The sequence below is a fragment of the Oryx dammah genome, unplaced genomic scaffold (assembly GCF_014754425.2).
Source record: "Oryx dammah isolate SB20612 unplaced genomic scaffold, SCBI_Odam_1.1 HiC_scaffold_10, whole genome shotgun sequence".
Taxonomy (NCBI): Eukaryota; Metazoa; Chordata; class Mammalia; order Artiodactyla; family Bovidae; genus Oryx; species Oryx dammah.
The window spans coordinates 19,610,600-19,632,303 of NW_024070194.1; the positions used below are offsets into that span (position 1 = coordinate 19,610,600).

The 21,704-nt window shown below is 43.1% G+C and overlaps 1 protein-coding gene and 1 non-coding gene across 4 annotated transcripts in view; both read right to left on the reverse strand.

Annotated features, from left to right (window-relative positions):
• Nucleotides 1-533: 533 nt before the first annotated feature.
• Nucleotides 534-21,704, reverse strand: part of LOC120868694 (agouti signaling protein) — a 49,575-nt gene continuing 28,404 nt past the window's right edge. For 2 of the 3 annotated variants that reach the window (XM_040247501.1, XM_040247499.1), the window contains exons 2-4: nucleotides 5,847-6,015; nucleotides 4,478-4,542; nucleotides 534-891 (exon numbers count right to left, since the gene is read on the reverse strand). In XM_040247501.1, coding sequence (XP_040103435.1) covers nucleotides 715-891; nucleotides 4,478-4,542; nucleotides 5,847-6,006 — 402 coding nt within the window. In that variant the 5' untranslated portion in view covers nucleotides 6,007-6,015 and the 3' untranslated portion in view covers nucleotides 534-714. Of the gene's footprint in view, nucleotides 892-4,477; nucleotides 4,543-5,846; nucleotides 6,016-6,310; nucleotides 6,853-21,704 lie in introns of those variants that run through there. The other variant, XM_040247500.1, reaches the window with a different exon arrangement.
• Nucleotides 13,358-13,557, reverse strand: LOC120869650. Its single transcript, XR_005722614.1, has one exon. It is a non-coding gene; the product is annotated as a small nucleolar RNA SNORA73 family (small nucleolar RNA).

A 21,704-nucleotide genomic window follows, 5' to 3' on the forward strand; every position in this document is an offset into this window, starting at 1 on the left:
AATCGACAGCTCTTGTGCCTCCTGCATTGGCAGGGGAGCTCTTCACCACAGCGCCGCCTGGGAGGCCCAGCAGTTCCTTAACGGTTGCTTTCTCCCTCCCTGATTTTGGAGGCAGCTTCGGGTGTCCTGGGTCAGACGGTAAAGCGTCTGTCTGCAATGCAGGAGAGCCGGGTTTGATTCCTGGGTTGGGAAGATCCCCTGGAGAAGGAAATGGCAGCCCACTCCAGTATTCTTGCCTGGAAAATCCCACAGATGGCGGAGCCTGGTAGGCTACTGTCCATGGGGTCACAAAGAGTCGGACACGACTGAGCGACTTCACTTCGGGTGTCCCTAGGGTTAAAGGTAGGGGGCAGCACTGTCTCTGGCGGCCAGATCCAGAAAAGCGCTTACCAGGAGTGCAGCCTCAGGGCTAAGCAACCGCGTTTCCCCAGGCCCGGGAGACAGCAGGTGCGCAGCTCGAGGAACTTCTGTGGTGCAGGGGACTAGGCGAAGGGAAAAGAATAGTTCGGGTTCCTTACAGAAACAGCCACACATTTTCGAGAAGACTACATGTATTTGGATTTTAGCCCAACCCTTGCGGAGACTTCCTGAAGCCCCGCCCCAACGTCAATAGCCACGCCCACTCCGTTCTCGGAAGCCCCTCCTACCAGAGCTCTCCCGCCCCAGAAAGACCCCAGGGTCCCGGGAGCCTCGCCCCGCCACCCTGAGGCGTGCTCAGCAGGTGGGGTTGAGCACGCGGCAGGAGCAGGCGCTGCGGAAAAAGCGGCACTGGCAGAAGGCGCACGGGTCGCAGCAGGCGGGCGCTGGAGGCTTGCAGCTATCGCGGGTGGCCACGCAGGGGGTAGGCGGCGGGGGCCGGGTCCGTGCCACGTTCTTCATCGGCGCCTTTCTCTGTGGGGAAACGCCGGGGCTGCCTCAGCCATCCACGTCCGCCCCACTCGTCCTCACCCCTGCCTGGGAACTCCTCGGACTAGACGTCCCCACCTGCTGTCCACCGCCCGCTCGACTCATGCCCACAGAGCACTCTAGCGGGTCCCTGCCATCAACACTTAACTGGCTCGGGCCTGGCCTCTTCTCTCCCTACGGGATCCCGCTCAGCTGCACGGTTTTTAACTTCCGTCTCTGTTGTCTTCCCCTTCCAGTGTATCCGCAATCCCTGTTGGTTCTGCCTTCAGAGTAGGTTCGGAGTCTAGCCACTTTTTCACTACCGCTGAAACCCTTGGGCTTGGCCACTGTCTGCTGCCCTTGCCCCCTTTCTGTCCAGTCTCCAGCGCACAAGGGACTAACCACATCCTCCCCCTTACTGGGATCCCTGACGCCCTCTGTGGTTTGGCCCGCCTACCACTCCCACGGGTCTTAAACACACTGCTCCACCCGCCCGCCCTCTGTGCACCGAACACAGCAAATGAGTTCTTGTTGCAGGCACTTTGTTTTGGGGCTTCCTTTCCTGGGAACATTCTTTGCTATGCTGTCCAGTGCAGGCAGCCACCCACCATCTGTGGCTGCTGAGTACTTTAAAGGTGTCTAGTGCAACTGAGGAACCGAGTTTTCAATTTTAATTTAATTTTAATTAAAATTTAAAGAGGAAGTAAAATGTTTCCCATTAAAGACAACCACGTCAAGTCTGTATGTTGTCACCCTGCTTATTTAACTTATATGCAGAGTACATCATGAGAAACGCTGGGCTGGAAGAAGCACAAGCTGGAATCTAGATTGCCAGGAGAAATACCAATAACCTCAGATATGCAGATGACACCACCATTATGGCAGAAAGTGAAGAGGAACTAAAAAGCCTCTTGATGAAAGTGAAAGAGGAGAGTGAAAAAGTTGGCTTAAAGCTCAACATTCAGAAAATGAAGATCAGGGCATCCGGTCCCATCACTTCATGGGAAATAGATGGGGAAACAGTGGAAACAGTGTCAGACTTTATTTTGGGGGGCTCCAAAATCACTGCAGATGGTAACTGCAGCCATGAAATTAAAAGACACTTACTCTTTGGAAGGAAAGTTATGACCAACCTAGATAGCATATTCAAAAGCAGAGACATTACTTTGCCAACAAAGGTCTGTCTAGTCAAGGCTATGGTTTTTCCAGTGGTCATGTATGGATGTGAGAGTTGAACTGTGAAGAAAGCTGAGCACCAAAGAATTGATGCTTTTGAACTGTGGTGTTGGAGAAGACTCTTGAGAGTCCCTTGGACTGCAAGGAGATCCAACCAGTCCATTCTAAAAGAGATCAGTCCTGGGTGTTCTTTGGAAGGACTGATGCTAAAGGTGAAAAACTCCAATACTTCGGCCACCTGATGCGAAGAGTTGACTCATTGGAAAAGACTCTGATGCTGGGAGGGATTGGGGGCAGGAGGAGAAGGGGACAACAGAGGATGAGATGGCTGGATGGCATCACTGACTCGATGGACATGAGTTTGGGTGAACTCTGGGAGTTGGTGATGGACAAGAAGGCCTGGAGTGCTGCAATTCATGGAGTTGCAAAGAATCGGACACAACTGAGCAACTGAACTGAACATTGTTTTTTTAGGACTGTATTTCACTAGTGTTAAAAACTAGGCATCGGAATTGAGAGTGTAAAAGTCAAAGACTTAGCGCAAAAAAAGTAAAATATTAATAACTTTTTATTTTGGTTACATATTAAAATGATAATATTTGGGATCTACTGGGTTAAATAAAATATTAATATTAATTGCACCTGGCTTTTTTTTTCCTCTTAAAAATCTGACTACTAGAATTTTAATTTATGTGTCTCACATTGCATTTCCATTGAACACTGCAGCTCAAAATTACAGAGTTTCTCAGTCTTTTAAGTGCTGCCTCCTTCTAGAGAACTTCCCCTGACCACTTTTCCCTTTCTTCTGTCTCACTGCCATGCTTTCATTCCTTCACAGTGTTTATCATTATCTAAACAGCACTGGTTAACGTGCTGTTCTGTTTCTCCCAGAAGAGTGTAAACTCCACGAGAGCAGTTATAGTCTCCCAGAAGAGTGTAAACTCCACGAGAGCAGTTATATATCTCTCTTGTTCACTACTATATTCCCAGAATTTATGTAAATAGATTTTACAGTTCTGTCAATCATCTGATTTGCTTGTTCACTTTACAAAGGCTCAAAGAGAACAGGGAACTTTATTGTGATCACAGTGCCAGGTCATGCCTTCCAATGCCTTGTACAGTATTCCCGGCTCTATTTGCAATTATCTGATCAAATGAGGCACACTAAAATAGGAACACTGTGCATTTCAACAGTGCCTTAATCTAGTATTTCTCGAACCTGTATCATGGTGGTACAATTTTAGGCAGTACATGAATATTAAATGACACTGAATCACACAGTGAGAGAGGATTCTTTTTTCAGTCTCTTTCAAATGGAAAGGCTCAGTTTGATGTCAATATATCCTTAGTGTTTCCCCAACACTTTCTAATCCTTCTTTGTTAATGCAGAGAGCAAGTCTCAGATTTAGAACTTGTGGCAAGCAACACCAACCAGCTAGAATTTGCTAACAAGGTTTTATTTTCATTTTACTATTTTCATGGTTACTTCCTATTTATGCCAAGTGATACTGGTTTTCTATCATGATTATATAGTTTTTTTTGGTTTGTTTTTGGCTGTCCAGAGTCCTTGTTGCTTCGAGGGCTTTTCTCTAGTTGTGGTTAGTGGGGGCTACTCTCTAGTTGCAGTGTTTGGGCCTCTCACTGCAGTGGCTTCTCTTGTTGCCTTGCATGGGCTCTAGGGCGCACAGGCTTCAGTAGTTAGTTGCAGCTCCCCGGCTCTAGAGTATAGGTTCAATAGTTGCAGCGCACAGGCCTAGTTGCTCTGAGGCATGTGGTGGTCTTTCCGACCCAAGGATCCAACCCATGTTTTCTGCATTGGCAGGAGGATTCTTTGCCACAGAGCCACCAGGGAAGTCCTGTTACATAGTATTTTTGTTTTTAAGTTTTAAACAAATATTAAATAAGTGGAACTCAGATGTGGTAAAAGTTGTAGAAATGGTTCTGAAATGACTGAGGTTTGGGAAACATCGCGTTCATCCAAAAGAATGAATGACAGTGAAATTTCAGGCAGGGTTCGAGCTAGTTTAGAAAGTTTGAGCTAGTTATTTTAGGCAGGGTTCAAGCTAGTTTAGTTTGCTGCTGCTGCTAAGTCGCTTCACTCATGTCTGACTCTGTGCAACCCCATAGACGGTAGCCCACGAGGCTCCTCCGTCCCTAGGATTCTCCAGGCAAGAACACTGGAATGGGTTGCCATTTCCTTCTCCAGTTTAGTTTAAGTAAGCAATTTTACTCAGCATCCTGGACCTCAGCTCTTGGCGGTCTGCCTCAGGGATCGAGGTCAGGAAGGTTTTGGTAGCTTTCAGTTTCTCTGGGGCATGCAACCCTGGAAATCTTTCATTTAGTTTCTGGCCAGAGCTTGGATGTCCTCCCCCTTTAAGCCCAGCCCCATCCCGACAATGTGAACTCCCAGGCCTACCTTGGAAGGTCTTTTCTTCTTTTCCGCTTCATTTCTGCTGATCTTCTTGGATTTCTTGTTCAGTGCTTCAAAGAGAGACAGAAGGAACAAAGCCATTTTCTGAGGGTCCTTAACTGCAGTGAAGAGGGAACAGAGAGGGCTCTAGGAAGCCCCAGGGTTGGGGAGAGGATGAAGGTTTGGTTGGATAGATCATATCTTGGGACTTAGGCCAGCAGCTTCTGCAGCCTGGCTGCAGACCTGGAGCCAGAGACTGACAGCAAAGAGTCCTCTGAAGGAAAGCGAAAGGGAAAATCCAAGAAGGCCTGGAAAATGGACTCAGTATCTCTACAAGGATGGTCTTGTGTTTCTGGTATTCCTATTTCCTATTTCTCAGAGCTTTGGAGCCAGGCAGACCTGATTTGAATCCTGACTCTGGCACATAACAGCTTTGTGGTCTTGGACAACCTACTTAATCTCCTTAAGACTCAATTTTCTCATATGCAAGTAGGTACTGTAATACCTACCTTGAAGAGTTGTGAGGATAAATGAGGTATGTTTATATAGTGGAAAATCTGACACAGATCAATGTTAATGTGCTCCAGTCCCTTCCCATATATCTAGAATATCCTCTTTTTGAAGTGAGAGGCAAGTCAGTAAGGAATATTAGTTTTGAGCTTAGATTCTGGAGTTAAACAGAACCTAACCCAGAACCTGGGTGTGTATTCAGTTCAGTTCAGTCGCTCAGTCATGTCTTACTCTTTGCGACCCATGGACCATCTCTGCCAATCACAAACTGTATGTTAGTTACTTAACTTTTCTAACTTTTAATTTACTTAGCTGTGAAATAAAATAGGAATAAAAATAGTATTCACTTCAGAGTGCCTATCAGAAAATAAATATATATGTTATTATAATTATTGTCAGATGAATTTGAACCAGAAATTCTCCAATGCTAGGCTCTAATACCCCTGATATTTTCCTCTGAGCAGTCATTTTCAATTCTCAGCCCTGGCATGAAAGAACTACTTTCTCCCAGACTTGGTTATATTCTGCAGCATTTTCTAAATATCTTACCATTGATAAGAGTTATGTGATTTAGTAAGTTTCAGAAACGCCAAGTTAAACCAAATTCACCAAGTGTCTTGACTTTATGGTTTCTCAGAGCCTCTATCATGCTAAGCTGCATATTAGATTGGTGAGAGGCAGAGCTTTCTTAACCAAACGAGTTAAGGGACACTTGATTCCTCCAGAATTGTTCTGAGGAATGAGCACAAAGGAGCTCTGAGCGATAGCAATGGATCCTGATATCGGCTTGAGGAGTGTTTGACCCCCTGTAGCCCCTTCTCATGGGCCAGAGCCCAGAGGCTGGGCCCCAGGCCAGGCTACTTACCCACGATAGAGACAGAAGGGAAATCCAACAGGTTCATGGAAGAGTTGTTCTTCAGGTTCCTTTCATCTCTGGGCTTTTCCTCAGGTGCCAGGTGGCTGTAGGCAGTGAGGAAGCACAGGCACACCAGCAAGGTAGCCAGGAGGAGGCGGCTGACATCCATCCCAGGAGGCTTGAGAGTGACAGAGAAGGCAGTCAGGTGGGCCAGGGGTCTGGCAAATGCATGTGCCCTCCTGCTTTGTTTCTTTGGGCTTATGCTCTGACCCCCATCCCACAGCCCAGTGTCCCAGTGGAGCTGGAGAACCAGCGAGGCTTAGGACAGGGAAGGAGAACTCATGAAGGAAAAAGAGAGGAAAGGAGAGATGGGAGAGGAAGAAAGACAAGGAAGGGAGGGAGATTGCAAAGAGAAAAAGAATGCATTGCAATTGGTCTCTGCCTTCCAAAGGGTGGGGTGCTGTTTTTCTTTCATTTTATGTCGGTAGCTCCAGGAGATCCAAGGCCTAAGCAGAATTGTTGATAGGTCCCCAGTAATGCCTCACAGTGGCAGAGGTTTTACTAAAGTACCGAGAATAAAGCTCATGAGTTAAGACTCAAGAGAAGGTGCATGGATAAATGGCTCCTTTAGACAAATGTGTATGTCATTGCATATGCTATATTCTGACATCCAGAGGAAATGAATGCAGGTATGTTTTGTGTCAGAAGGATAGGATGGACCTGTTCACATAGGCTAGCTAGATTTATTGATTTATTGCTAGCTGGGTTTTGATGAAGAAAACAGATCCCAGAGTGGATTTCTTCCCACAAATGTCTGTCTGTCTCAATCAGGGCTCACAGTTTCAGCATCATCTTACCGTCTCTGAATGTGGGACCCCCACTCCTCACCCACCCTGTGCATGTTCTTGCTATCGTATCTGGACTTATTAGTTAGGTGGCGCTAGAGGTGAAGAACCTGCCTGCCAGTGTAGGAGATGCAGAGGCTTGGGTCAGGAAGATCCCCTGGAGGAGGGCATGGCAACCCACCCCAGTATTCTTGCCTGGAGAAGCCCATGGAAAGAGGAGCCTGGAGGACTCCAGTCCATAGGGTTTCAAACAGTCAGACATGACTGAAGTGACTTAGCATGCACTCGAGCCAATATATTCCCTTTATTTTCTTAAGATTTTTTTTTTATGTGAATCATTGTTAAAGCCTTTATTTGTAATAATATTGCTTCTGTTTAATGTTTTGGTTTTGGGCTGGGAGCATGTAAGATCTTAGCTCAAACTCACACCCCTTGCATTGGAAGGGGGAGTCTCAACCACTGGACCACCAGGGAAGTGCCCCCTTTATTGTGTGTATGTGTGGAGTTTTCTGTTACTCTCAACTCAGGACATTCTAAAGGATATTTTCCCTTGCAAATAGTCCTGTTGTTACATTTTCAGGTGTAACGTTAGACTCGAAAGCAAAAATCGCAGAGTACAGTTTCTCCAGCTGCAAATGATGGAATTTTTTTTTTTTTAATTTCACACTGGAATAAGTAATTGGCTTGCTTCTAGGGATCATATTGTATAAAAAAAATCTTTTTCTTTGAACACCAGGATCACCATCAGCATAATGAAATGTTCATACTATGAGAGGTGTCCAGGAACTGAGACCAGCTGAAGGAAAAGCATATCCGCAGCTCCCAATTCTGGAGTGGCTGTCTCCTTATCGCACAGCAGGGGCTCTCTGGATAGGAGATTGATCAGAATCGCCTGCATATTTATTTAGTTTTAAAATGCATTTATTTTGGCTGTGCTGGGTTTTTGTTGCCACACACAGGCTTTCTCTAATTTCGTGAGCAGGGGCTACTCTTCCATGTGGTGTGCAGGCTTCTCATTGCAGTGGCTTCTCTTGTTGCAGAACACATGCTCTAGGCATGTGGGCTCAGGGGTGGTGGTGCCTGGGCTTAGTGGCTCCATGGCATGTAGAATCTTCCTGGACCAGGGATCAAACCCATGTGCCCTGCATTGGCAGGTGGATTCTTATCCACTGTGCCAGAAGGGAAGTCCTCGCCTCGCCTCACCTGCATATTTAAATTGCTTCTCTCCACTCTCTCACCCACTCACTAAGTACATATGGTTGACATTGCATAAGTTAACTGCGAGCATGATCTGGCTTCACTGTGCTTTCTATCTTTGTCCAATCACCACCCCCCACAGTCAAGAATGTTGGTTTTAATTTTTGACTCTTTCTTCCCTGATCTTTACATCTGATCTCTTACCAAATTTGACTTTATGCTCTCTTTAAATAATCTTATATTTTCCACTTCTTCTTCACTCCAGCCCATACCTTCTTCTCAGTGGAACCAGTTACACTACTCCTCCATCAGGAGGCCTTTGCTCTGGCTTCAACAACATTATCCACTCTGCTGCTGCTGCTGCTGCTAAATCACTTCAGTCGTGTCCAACTCTGTGCGACCCCATGGACGGCAGCCCACCAGGCTCCCGTGTCCCTGGGATTCTCCAGGCAAGAACACTGGAGTGGGTTGCCATTTCCTTCTCCAATAGCTCCCCCAATCACATTTTATCCTTCCTTCAGGGCCCAGCTCAATGCCAGCATTGGCACATTTCTCTCTCAGTTTCAGGTTAGCCCCAATAGTTCTCTCCTTTTTCTGAACTCTTCCGGGTCTTAAACTTAATACCATATCGTTTAGTACTTCATTGTTCTTTTAAGTGTTCATGTGGGTCATCTCATCAGTTAGACTTGGTTCTTTGTTTCAAGAGCCTCATGGTTGCCTTCCAGCTGCTGTAGCTCTGCTGTCATACCCACCTATTCCAGTTTGCCTCTCTGCCTGTTTTAGATGCCACTTGAATTCTAAATTCTTGGCCAACCAAAAGGTTCTTCTAGCCCAGTTCAGTCTAACTAGAGCCATCAGCGTTGCCTGGGATGGCTAGTTGGTTAGGACTGAGGAAAACTATATTTGAACGATTTCCTCCATTCCTTCCTTCTCAACTCCTGGGCCGTCTCTTCCTCGTAGGACTCCCTTCTCTCTCTGATGCTGCTGCTGGGCTCTTAACTTAGAGAGCAGTTTCCTTCTCTCTTGTTCCCCACATCCAATCAATCAGTCATTTGAGTTCTAGTGATTTTCATTCCTCCCATTTCTCACAACCATTTCTCCCTCCCTTTCCATTCCTTCGATCCCTAGTGGTCTAGTTCCTCCCACTTGGTCTTCCATAAGAGCCTCCTCATTGGCCTTGACTCTAGAACATATCACCAGATTAAGCTTCCTTTTAAATAACGTCCCATTTCCATGCATTCATGCATTCATACATACATATTCATTCATCTCGTTGATAGGGACAGATAAAGGGACAAAAGGCTTCCCTGGTAGCTCAGCTGATAAAGAATCTGCCTACAATGCAGGAGACCCCAGTTTGATTCCTGGGCTGGGAATATTCACTGGAGAAGGGATAGTCCACCCGCTCCAGTATTCTTGGGGTTCCCTGGTGGCTCAGCTGGTAAAGAATCCACCTGCAATGTAGGAGACCTGGGTTTGATCCCTGGATTGGGAAGATCTCCTGGAGAAGGGAATGTCTACCTACTCCGGTATTCTGACCTGGAGAATCCCAAGCACTGTATAGTCCATGGGGTCACAAAGAGTCAGACACGACTGAGCAACTTTCACAAAGGGACAAAACAGGTCATTAAATAGTTAATCCCACTAGGGGATTGTAAGTAGAAAAAATATGGGAGACCCTTGTATTACTCAGATTAAAAAAATCAATCACTCAGATAAAAAAAAAATTAGGTTTGCTTAACCACAAAACCAAGCAGGCTTGCTTAGCAACAAAACCATACAACAGAAGTATGAGACATGCCCACAAACAATTAAAAAATGGTGGCATGAGACATCTTGTCCAGTGAGCTCAATAAGTTAATGATTCCCTAGGACATGCTCTCTGCACACATAAAAAACAATAATTTGTGGACCTAGCTTGGCCACGTAGAACAAGAAAATTCTCTTGTTCAACCTAGAGGCGGAGATGATGATGGAAGGATGACGTCTATTCAAGAAAAATAAATTTCTTCTCCCCCTCTCTACTTTTACTTTGATTATAAAACTGCAACCCACTAAATTCTTGGGGTATGGCACCCTGTCACCCCCTGGCTTGTAAGCCTCACAAGCATCCTATTCAAATAAATCATTTCTTAATCTATCACTTTTCCTCTTCCTGAATTCTTTCTGCACTGAAACATAAAGGACTGTGGTACGAGAGCTCTTCAGAACCCCCCCAAATGACCCCAAATGCTTTCATAGTGAAAAGTATTAGTTAAGTACCTACTATAAACCAGTGCTATGCTAGATTTTTGGGTTACAATAGTGATCAAGATACAAAATGATGCCTGTCCTTACAGAGCTTAGATTCTATCAGGGATGGCTGACAAGTTAAATAAGTTATTCTAATAAAGCTTTTGCCACAGGAAACCTCAGCTAGTGCATAGACTTGGGGAAGTTCTCAGAGCCAGCTGCATTGAAACTGAGAAGAGGGCTGATTTGGATTTATCCATGCTGGAGAAGAGAGTGAAGGTGGTGATGGCAGTGTTCCAGACGCTGAGAGTGGTGTACAAGCATGAAAATCTAAAGGCAAGAGAGGATGGTGCATTTAAGGAACTAGAAAAGATCAGAAAATAAATAAATATAAATATAACAGGAGGTGGAGGCAGGGGCCAGATCATGACAGGACTTTTAAACCATGGTGAGGAATTTGGACAATATCTTCAAGACAATGGAAAATGAATGAAGAGTTTTGAACAGGAGAGACTTAATCAGATTTGCATTGTAGAAAGATTCCTTGGACTGGGGTGTGAAGATGGAGGGAACAAGACTGAGAGGAGGAAAACCAATTAAGAGGCTGCTACTGGATTCCAGGCAATGTCATTCCTCTAGAGGGGTCATCCTGATTACCAAATGAAATACATACTACATAGCCTCAGAAAAGGACCAGAGCCCTCCCCAAGCTACCTTCCACATTCCTTCCCAGTTTTATCTTTTCTAATAGGAAGTATATACCCTAGCCAAGCTTAGCTACCTCCTGGTCCCAATACAAAGCTCCCCCTTTACCATTTCTCACGCCTGACCACTTCTGACCTAAGCATAGTACTTAGCTTGTTACACAAGCATTTATTTACTTATCACTGAAGCTGAATCTGTGGCCTCTAGTGACTGCAGTATTCATTTGGTCTTTCCATATTTTGTATAGCATTTGTGTGGTCTTCAAGCTAAGAATGGTTTTGACATTTGTAAAGTGTTCTATTAAAAAATAAAAAACAACGGGGAATTCCGTGATAGTCCAGTGGCTAGGACTCTGTGATTTCACTGCTGAAGGCCAGGGTTAAGTCCCTGGTTGGGGAACTAAGATCCTACAAGCTTCGAGGAGTGGCCAAACAACAACTAGAGACCCTATGTGGTCCATAAAACATAGAACATTTAGTATCTAACCTTTCACAGAAAATGTTTGCTGATCCTATCTAGAATGTGAGACTCACAAGGGGCTATTAAGCAAGCATGAAAAATCTCGCATGACACAAAGAAGATCCCATGTGCTGCAACTAAGACCTGACACAGACAAATAAACAAATAAATATTTAAAAAATAATACTGAGAATTCCTGCACTGAAGTGAAAGGAGAGTTGGGAAATGGGAGTTAGAAAAGAAGTGACTGGAGTTTGGGGGAGATTAACTGAGACCCAATGTGCATCACTTCCTCTGAACACCTGATAATGCAGGAATTATCACCAGCACAGCAACCAGCAGTTCTAATATACTAGCCACTGCAAACAGGCAGGAAGGAGAAGTCACCAGGTACCATCTCTAGACTAATTTAGGTTATAGTGAATTCCAAGGTTTAATTTTTTTAAGTTTCCTTTGTTGTATAAGCAACTCTTAAGGAATAAACTGAAAATACAGTTTCTTTTATAGTTACAGAATCTATAAAACTAGACTGAGCCTGGGAAGGATGAAGTCTCAGTGAAATTAATCTTATTTGTGTATTAGGAGAGGGTAAGAACCAATATTTCTTAAACCAATCCTGTAAGAGACTGTATATTCTAAATATAATATACATCCACAATACCTAGATGTATTACGATCCTTGGGGTCAGATTTTCTTTTTTTTTAAATTCAGGATTTTGTGGATTTTAGAAAAACAGTATCTTCTGTATACCATATGAAACCACATATACGGGGTCTAGAAGCACCCATTACAAATATATTAAAGGTGTGAATATACAAAGGATAAACAAAGACTGAGAATTGATTTGCATCAGTTCAGGACAGATTTTGTTGCCAAATGAGTTAGCAAAGGGAAAAAAAAAAAAAACAGTTTTCAGAGTTGGGGACTTTGCCATTTCAGGTAATGGGTTGGGAACCTATACAAAGCCTTGGTGCTATTACTCCTCAGCAGGGGACACACACTCCATCTGCTAATACAGGATCATAACGCTGACAGCAGTGACCTGCGTAATTGCTTAACAGTAACTTGTCCTTCCACTCCATAGTAGTGAAGAATGTTCTCTGATCGGTGGTGTCACTGATGGCAATTCTTCCTCTTAAACTCATCATCTGCTTTAAGTTACTGCTTAGGACTTAAGATGAGTTTCTCTTCAGTATGTGGATATAAAGAATCCAGAAAGGGGAGTGAGGTTTCATGGATATACCTGCCATTTAAGAGACTGTGTGCACCCTCAGCTCACCTGGGCCTCTGCTTTCTCATCTGTGAAATGAGAGGAGAGAACTATACAATCCAGTACACATTACAAGGCACAGAGTACAACTTGAATACAGATTTGTTTAATGGATGAAAGAATGGAAAGACCTATTTTAACATTCTATGAATCCATACTTTCTGATTCCCGCTTCCTGAACTTTGGGGAGGTTAAGTAGTCGCACAAAGAAGGATTTTGTAAAGGCCACTTGTGTACCCTTAAGAGCTGAGGCATTTATAAATGTATTAGTGTGACTGAATCTGATTAAAGTCTGAAAAAGAGGGCATGAAAAGTCATGGCTAAATGTGAGTGGTTTATACACCTCAGGAGTGTTGTTCTGTGTTTGTGCGTGTGTGTGTGCACGCACTTGAGTACTAATGCGTAAAGGTTGATTGAGGGGCTATGGGAGACAGCAGTGTCCAGAGCACCTCTGTAAGGTAGAGAGATGGTGTATCAGTATTCAGTGGGCACTGAGTGTACACCACAGACATCCCCTTAGCTATGACACTGGGGATAAGCTGCCACCTTCATCCTTTAGGTCAAGGCCTTGGTCCCCAAAGGAAAGGAAAGAATTGTAATGTCCCAGTGATCGGGGATGGCTAACCACCTATTGGGACAGAGGTATAGTGAAAGATGAGAAATGAAGAAGAGGTAAAGGCAGCAGAATCTTCTTGAAGACTGCAAACAATATTAGCTGCTGACCTAACTAGGTGTTTATGAGCTGAAGTCCTGACAGCCTGCTCTGGGCTGTGCTGGTGGCACCTGGGAGGGGAGCCAGGATTTTTTTTTTAGATGCTTCCTGCATGGTTTGTCTTCTCAGTCATTGTCCATAGGACTCTGAGAAGCTGTAGGAATATGCAGGTGCAGATGCAATGCCTGGCTTCACCTCCAACATTGTGGAAAGGGATTGCACATCACGGGACAGAGCCCTACGCTCCCGTACACCACTTAGAGCCTGGGGAGAGTGACCTCTTGGGGTATCCACACTGGATGTATTTGAATTTTTTTACAAGCATGTTATCACTTTGTAATAAGAAACACTTTGATGCTTTCAAGCATGTTATCACTTTGTAATAAGAAACACTTTGATGCTTTCACACTGTGGTGTTGGAGAAGGCTGTTGAGAGTCCCGTGGACAGCAAGGAGATCAAACCAGTTAATCCTAAATGAAATCAATCCTGAATATTCATTGGAAGGACTGATGCTGAAGCGCCAATAATTTGGCCACCTGATGCAAACAACCGATTCACTGGAAAAGACCCTGATGTTGGGAAAGACTGAAGGCAAAAGGAAAAGGGGGTGACAGAGGATGAGATGGTTGGATGGCATCATCAACTCAATGGACATGAATTTGAGCAAACTTTGGGAGATGTTGAAGGACAGGGAAGCTTGGCGTGCTGCAGCCCATGGTTGCAAAGAATCGAACACAATTGAGTGACTGAACAACAACAACAAGAAACAATAAAGGAGGATAGAAATAAAATATTAGAAGCTGTTTGACACAACACCAAAGGATTTTAAGAAGCTGGACAGAGAGTTATATTTGTTATGTGATAGTGAGCCTGGGGAATTTTCAAGACCCTCCTCCCCTTTTGTATCTTAAATTCAGCATGCGATTTGCTCTCAGTACCTACTGCGGCTGTCAGTAAAATGTGGGGCTTTCTCATGGCATATCCTCCTATTACCTGGGGCTCTTGCTCTGCCCTGGAATGTTCTCAAAGCCTGTTACTCTTCTGGCTCATAGCCACAGTTTCTGATGTGCCAAAAGCTGGGAGAAGCAACACTTAATTTTTGTTGTGGTTTAGTTTCTCAGCCAAACTAGCTGTACCAAATACTGAGGGTCTGGACCAGAGGACTAATATCTCTCATTCATAGTTACCTAGATTCCTCACACCAGATGTTCAGCAGCTGCAGAAGGATCCCGCTGCCTTACACATGTTTCATCCACCTGGGCAGTTGGTGATATGCCTGGCTGGGTTGAGCATGGGAGGCTCCAATGGGGCTACTGACCCATTCCTTAATGTTGACCCAGGCTTATTAGTGATGAAAATTTCTGGGGTAGCAGGAGAGTGACAATATGCTTTACCTACTTAGTTAACACGAAGAACAGCCAATCAAGCAACAAATACTTTTTGAATGCCATGGGACTTGATATGAATCCCTGTCACTTCTCTCCAGGGAAGTTAAGTAGTTTCTCCTCCCTAGACACACTGTATTGTAATAATTTGTTTATCTGTCTGTCTCTTCTAGGCTGAAGACTCATTAAGGGCAGAGCCTTTGCCTTACTCATCTCCATGCCCATTGCTTCCCTACTACCCCTAGCCCTAATGTCTAAGCTCAGCACAAAATAAGCCCTCAATAAATATTTCTCGCAATTGAGTCAATTTACTATATGCTCAATATAAATGAATATGGGAATTCCCTGTCAGTTCAGTGGTTAAGACTCAGTGCTTTCACTGCCATAGGCCTGGGTTCGATCCCTGGTAAGGGGAACTAGGATCCTGAAAGCTTGCATGGTGCAGCCAAAAAAGAGATGAATAAAGGGTCCCTAGAAAAACAAGTCCCTGACTTTAGATGGCAAACAAACAAATAACTAACAAAAAAAGGGGGAGAGAAGTGCTAGAGTTGAGGTACAAGTGAAACAAATGCCTCAGGTAGGCAGAAAAAAGAGTGTGGTTAAACTGCTCAGGGTCTTGGGTGATTTCAAGGATTATTGTTGGCTTCTGCTTTCCTCAGCCTCCTTCCAATTTTGGGCTGTAGCTCCTGGAGTGCTCAGACATTCTGTGCTGCTCTTGCCAGTTCTTCCTTCTTTCTCATGGTTCTATTTAGCAAACAGCCTCTGCTGTCCTTTCCCTTTGGCATCTCCTTGAATTTCCTGCCCTAGAGGGAGGCTTCCTTTTAAAGCCGTCAGGCCACTGGTAGCCAAATGTGCACTGCCAAAGCCAATTACTGAGATTTCCATCTTATTTTAATCAATTATTTGGCTAGAGCTTTAAAAAAAAAATCCTTATTAGAGTACAGTTGCTTTACAATGTTGTGTTATTTAGGTTGGTGCAAAGTAACTGCAGTTTTGCATTGTCAAACTGTGCTGTTTTAATATTGGAATACATTCTTAAATAAATGTGATCATGTTACATATCATTTTAATGCACACTTCTTGCTTTTTTTTTGGCTAATGACTTATTACTTGCTGTTTATTTTATTTTTATTTTAGACTAGGGAAATGATGTCTAGATAAAAAGTAAGTTCAAGCAATGTTCTTATTCGAGTTCAAAATGGTGCATAAAGCAGCAGAGACAACTTGCAACATCAACAGGGTTTTTGGCACAGGAACCATTGGCGAATGTACAGTGCAGTGGTGGTTCAAGAAGTTTTGCAAAGGAGACAAAAGCCTTGAAGATGAGGAGTGCAGTGGCTGGCCATCAGAAGTTGACAACGACAAGTGAGAGCCATCATTGAAGCTGATCCTCTTACTACAGGAGAAGTTGCCGAAGAACTCAACATCAACTGTTTTACGGTCGTTCAGAATTTGAAGCAAATTGGAAATGTGAAAAAGCGCTATAAGTGGGTGCCTCATGAACTGACTGAAAATTTTAAAAATCGTCATTTTGAAGTGTCATCTTCTCTTATTTTATGCAACAATAATGAACCATTTATTGATTGGGTTGTGCCGTGTGACAAAAAGTGGATTTGACATGACAACTGGCAACGACCAGTTCAGTGGTTGGACTGAGGAGAAGCTCCAAAGCACTTCCCAAAGCCAAGCTTGCACCAAAAAAAGGTCATGGCCACTGCTTGGAGATCTGCTGCCTATCTGATCCACTACCGCTTTCTGAATCCCAGCAAAGTCATTACATCTGAGAAATATACTCAGCCAATCGATGAGACGTATGGAAAACTGCAATGCCTGCAGTCAGCATGATACAGAAAGGGCCCAATTCTTCTCCACCACAATGCCCTACCACACATTGCACAACCAATGCTTCAAAAGTTGAACGAATTTTGGTTTCTTCCAGGTTTAGGCCTAGTAGTGGGATTGCAGGGTCATATGGTGGTTTTATCCCTAGCTTTTTAAAGGAAACTCAATCCAGGTCTCTATAACAACCTAGAGGGGTGGGATGGGGAGGAAGGTGGGAGGGAGGTTCAAAAAGGAGGGAACATATGTATACCGAAGGCTGATTCATGTTAACATTTGGTAGAAACCAACACAATTCTGTAAAGCAATTATCCTTCAATTAAAAAATAAATCAATATTAAAAAAAAAAAAAAACGTTGAATACATTGGGCTACAAGTTTTGCCTCATCCGCCATATTCACCTGACCTCTTGCCAACTATCACTTCTTCAAGTATCTGGACAACTTTTTGCAGGGAAAAGGCTTCTACAACAAGCAGGAAGCAGAAAATGCTTTCTAAGAGTTTGTCGAACCCCAATGGTTAGATTTTTTATGGTACAAGAATAAACTTTCTCACTGACAAAACTGCGTTACTTGTAATCATCCTGATTTTGATTAATAAAGATATAGTTATAATGATTTAAAATTAATGGTCCAAAATTGAAATTGCTTTCTCACCAACATAAATGGTTTCTACTGTACAGCAAATGGAAGCAGCCCTACATATACATATATCCCCTCTTTTTTCGATTTCCTTCCTACTCAGGTCATCACAGAGCACTCAGTAGGGTTCTCTGAGTTATACAGTAGGTTCTCATTAGTTATCTATTTTATACATAGTCAAAATATATATCATATATATCAATCCCAATCTCCCAATTCATCCTACTCCCCCTTCCTCCCCTTGTTGTACATGTGTTTGTTCTCCATGTCTGTGCCTCTATTTCTGTTTTGCAAATAAGATCATCTATACCATTTTTCTAGATTCCACATATATGCATTAATATGTGATGTTTGGTTTTCTCTTTCTGACTTACTTCACGCTATACGACAGTCTCTAGGTTTATCCATGTCTTTACAAATGACCCAATTTTGTTCCTTTTTAAGGGCTGAGTAATATTCCATTGTATATATGTCCTGCATCTACTTTATCCATTCCTCTGCTGATGGACATTTAGGTTGCTTAGAGCTTTTCTTAAGAAGCCAAATCACCATAGTGAGAAGATCATTAGGTCCTGCACATCCAAACTAGGTTGGTGGCCTGGGGTTGTGGGAAGTAGTCAGTGATCTGAGTCAGGAGTACAGGTGCCAAGTTCCTGATCCTCTTCCAAGGGATAGTTCTAGGCATTTCATTACAATCTCCTAACAAAATGGGGAGACCATTTTCTTTCTCATTTCTATCTCATGAGGTGTAAGTTACCAGTACGCTGCCTAATTTGTGGGATTCTGTGCAAAATGAAAATGTGAAACCACTTGCTAAAAAGTTAAGAATTTCAAGGAACACCTTAAACTAAGAAAGCATGAGGCCCTCTAAGCATAACGCCCTATGCAACTGCTCACATGAATACTCATGAAGCCATTTCTGGTTATAAGAATGAGAAAGCTGATACTACTAGTGTGACATGGTGGCTATAAAGAAGTTTATGAGAAAAAAATAAAGTTTGTGGATTAGGGGAAACATTAAATTACACTCAATAGTTTCAGCAATAAGTTATATAAGGATAAGATTGCTTCTAGACATTCCCTGCAGCTGTCTGTGCTCCAGGCATGAGACATCTTAATGGAGCAGAGGCCAAAAATGGACCTAGGTTCTAGGCCCGGCCCTGCCAGGAATTCACTGTGGGACTTCTGGAAAGTTACTTTCTCTCTATGGGCACTTTTTCTTCACCTGTACAAAAAAGGATTTGAATTAGATGGTCAGGTCTCTTCTAACTCTAACTGTAAGCATCTATGGAGGAGGCCCCCTTTGTCTTGTCACTTTAGCAAAGCTATACTGTAACTAACCTTAAGCCAGGCACCTTCACCACCATGCTCTACTCATCACCTGCCCAAGCACACTTTTCACATCTTTTGATCACATAATATCTTGCCTAATCTATTGGTTCTTTCTGTAGATCAAAACACTAGAAATGAAGAATAAGTAATTAACAGATGACCAGATCTCTTTCCTAGTCTTCCCTTCAATAATCTCACAAACAAATTATATGAACAAGATATTATCTAAAGAAAGATCACAAGTAGTCAACAAGCCTGCACACAGGTAATATGGCAATAAGTGTGGTCCCCTATCTCAATGATTAACAGATAATGCCCCCTTTTCCCTTAAAAAACTTCCATGGCCTAGCAGAATCTTCAGAGTTGGTTTTTGAGGACATGAGTCCACCTTCTCCCTAGAAAGCTGGCTTTCTGATTAAAAGAAACATTTTCTATTTCTACCAACACTTGCCTCTCAAATATTAATTTTTGAGCAATAAGCAACCAGACCTGAGTTCAATAACATAACCTGCTGTGATTCCATATGAGCAGCATCCCCTTCAGAGAGGCTGCAACACTCTGTTGAATATTCCTTTTGATGGTAAGAATTTGCCCTCTGAAAATAAATCTGATTACAGGAAGCAGACAATAGCCAAGTCTAGTAAGGATAGTAATATATGGCCTAAATCAGGAGAATTTATAATTAAAAAACAATTTTCATTTTAAGCTGACACATTGGAAGGACTGATGCTGAAGCTGAAACTCCAATACTTTGGCCACTTGATGTGAAGAACTGACTCATTGGAAAAGACCCTGATGCTAGGAAAGGTTGAAGGCAGGAGAAGGGGACGACAGAGGATGAGATGGTTCAATGGCATCACTGATTTAATGGACATGAGTTTGAGGCCTGGCGTGCAGCAGTCCATGGGGTTGCAAAGAGTCAGACACAACTGAGCAACTGAACTGAAGCTGACACAACCAGAATTAAGATAGCCTGTTACGTGTTTTTACTCAAAATTGTAATTCTGAGAGGCCATAAGTTCATTCTAATGCTGCAAGTTGCTTAAAATATCTTTAGAATTCTAGACATTCTAAAGGCAATTTAAAAGTTACACAAGAAAAAGCACCATATAATTTAATAATCACAACTTTATCTTGGAATGGAAACCTGTTTCAAATAAGGACCAGATATGCACCCCCAAAATAATCAAGATCCTTAAACAAGTCTCCTTTTAAATTGGTCTTCTATTTTGAAAAACATATTTAGAAGAGTGTATAAAATATTAAACTTACTAGGTTTTAGAATTAATGAGAAGAGGGAAATTCCCTGGTGGCCCAGTGGCTAGGACTCTGCGCTATCACTGATGAATGCAAGTGTTCAATCCCTGGTTGGGGAACTAAAATCCCAGAAGCTGCGTGGCATGGTGAAAAAAAAAAAAAAAGAATTAATGAGAAGAAAATTAAACAGGTGGGGCTTTCCAGGCGGCGCTAGTGGTAAAGAACCCCAGGAGACTCAGCAGACTTGGGTTTGATCCCTGGGTTGGGAAGATCCCCTGGAAGAAGACATGGCAACCCACTCCAGTATTCTTGCCTGGAGAATCCCATGGACAGACAAACCTGGCAGGCTGAAGTCCATAGGGTTGAAAAGAGTCAGACACGACTGAAGTGACTTAGCATGCAGCACACACAAAAGAGTCAGAAAAGGAAAGTTCAGAAGAGAAAGTTAAGTAGGGAGGAAAAGTTGAAGAAATATAAAAATTATGGGGATTGGAACAAGAGGGTAAGTGAAACTCTAACTTTATCTGTAATTTTTTTTGGAAGGATGGAGTCCTAACCACTTGACCTCCAGGGAGTTCCCTCTGTAATTTGTTTTAAATAAAAAAGACTTAAAAAAAATAAAATAAAAATAAAAAAGATTTGAAGTAAATATAGTAATAAATATGGATGACTCTGGGTGGAGGGTACATGAAATTTTCCATGTTTAAAAATATTCTCACAATACTGAAAAAAAAAAAAAAAGGAAGAGATAAATTGTACTGTGGTCTGGTCTCTCTCTGTATCTGGTAGATCACAGCCCTTTGAGACGCTGATTAGATTCAGAGCTCTTAGGTCTTAAACTTTCTAGAGAGTGGGGCAATTATTTATAGCCAAGCCGAGATGTTGATTTTGTTTCTCTCTGAATAGGCTGTTTCTCTTTAAAAAGAATAAAACATGGCTCATCCAACTCACAAGACCAGGGTTGTGACTTAGTGTTATCTATCCCTAAGAGGACTCCAACTTGCCCAGGTCGGGAGAGAAGAGAAGGAAGGAAAAGTTAGCACCATCAGCATCAATGAGAATCAGTCATTGTCAGATATGGGTTTATGCTTGACTTCCAGCTTTTCTCTCTACAACCTTGGGTGAAAAATAGGGAGCAAGTTATGGGCAAAGTTGTGGACTTGTACCTTCTAATCTGAAAATAAGGGCTTCATTCCCCTTGTTTATTTTATGCTATTTCTTTCATTTTTGGCTATGCCACATGGCTTGTGGGATTTTTAGTTTCCTGACCAAGGATTGAACCCAAGCCCTCGGGACTGACAGCACAGTTTCCTAACCACTGAATTGCCAGGGAATTCCCTATTCACCTTGTTTAGAATGTCATGGCCATTCGTCATCTCCTTCTCCAAATCCTATACTTCCCTTCGGAAGCCTGTTTAAGTCTTAGCCTCCTCCAGGCCCGTTGCACTAGCCTGTTTCTGGGTTCTTGCCTTCAGCCAAGCAAGATGGCGCCCTCTACTTGGGGACTGCCTGGATTGTCCTCTTTTAAGATTTCTATGGAAAGCCGGTCCCACCCTATGTTGCTCTGAATCCCTCTACCTGCTGATCCAGGCCTCAGGGTCCACAATCAATGGTGTCTCCAGTTAATGTTTTCCTTCAAACAACCTCTGTCAGCTAGTCTGAATTCTGTGTGAAAACAGAGAGGGATAATTCACAAAACAGAATTTAAGCCACATTCTTCCTCAAAATATCTTCCCTTAACTAGTCAGATTCCATAGCATGTCTTATGGGCTATAAGGATCAAGTGCAAACGCTCTCGGTCATGGTTAAGTTGGTAGCAATTAATACTACTGGATTAGTTTTCTACTTTCCTATCTAAGGGCAGACCTCTGAAGAAAGGAAAGAAGAAGCAAAGAAAGAAGGGTTTGAGAGAGTTTTGGGGCACTGTGTTAGGAGGGTAGATTCTGCTGAGGGTGAGTGTGAGAAAGAAACTTATGAAAAGCACCTGGAGA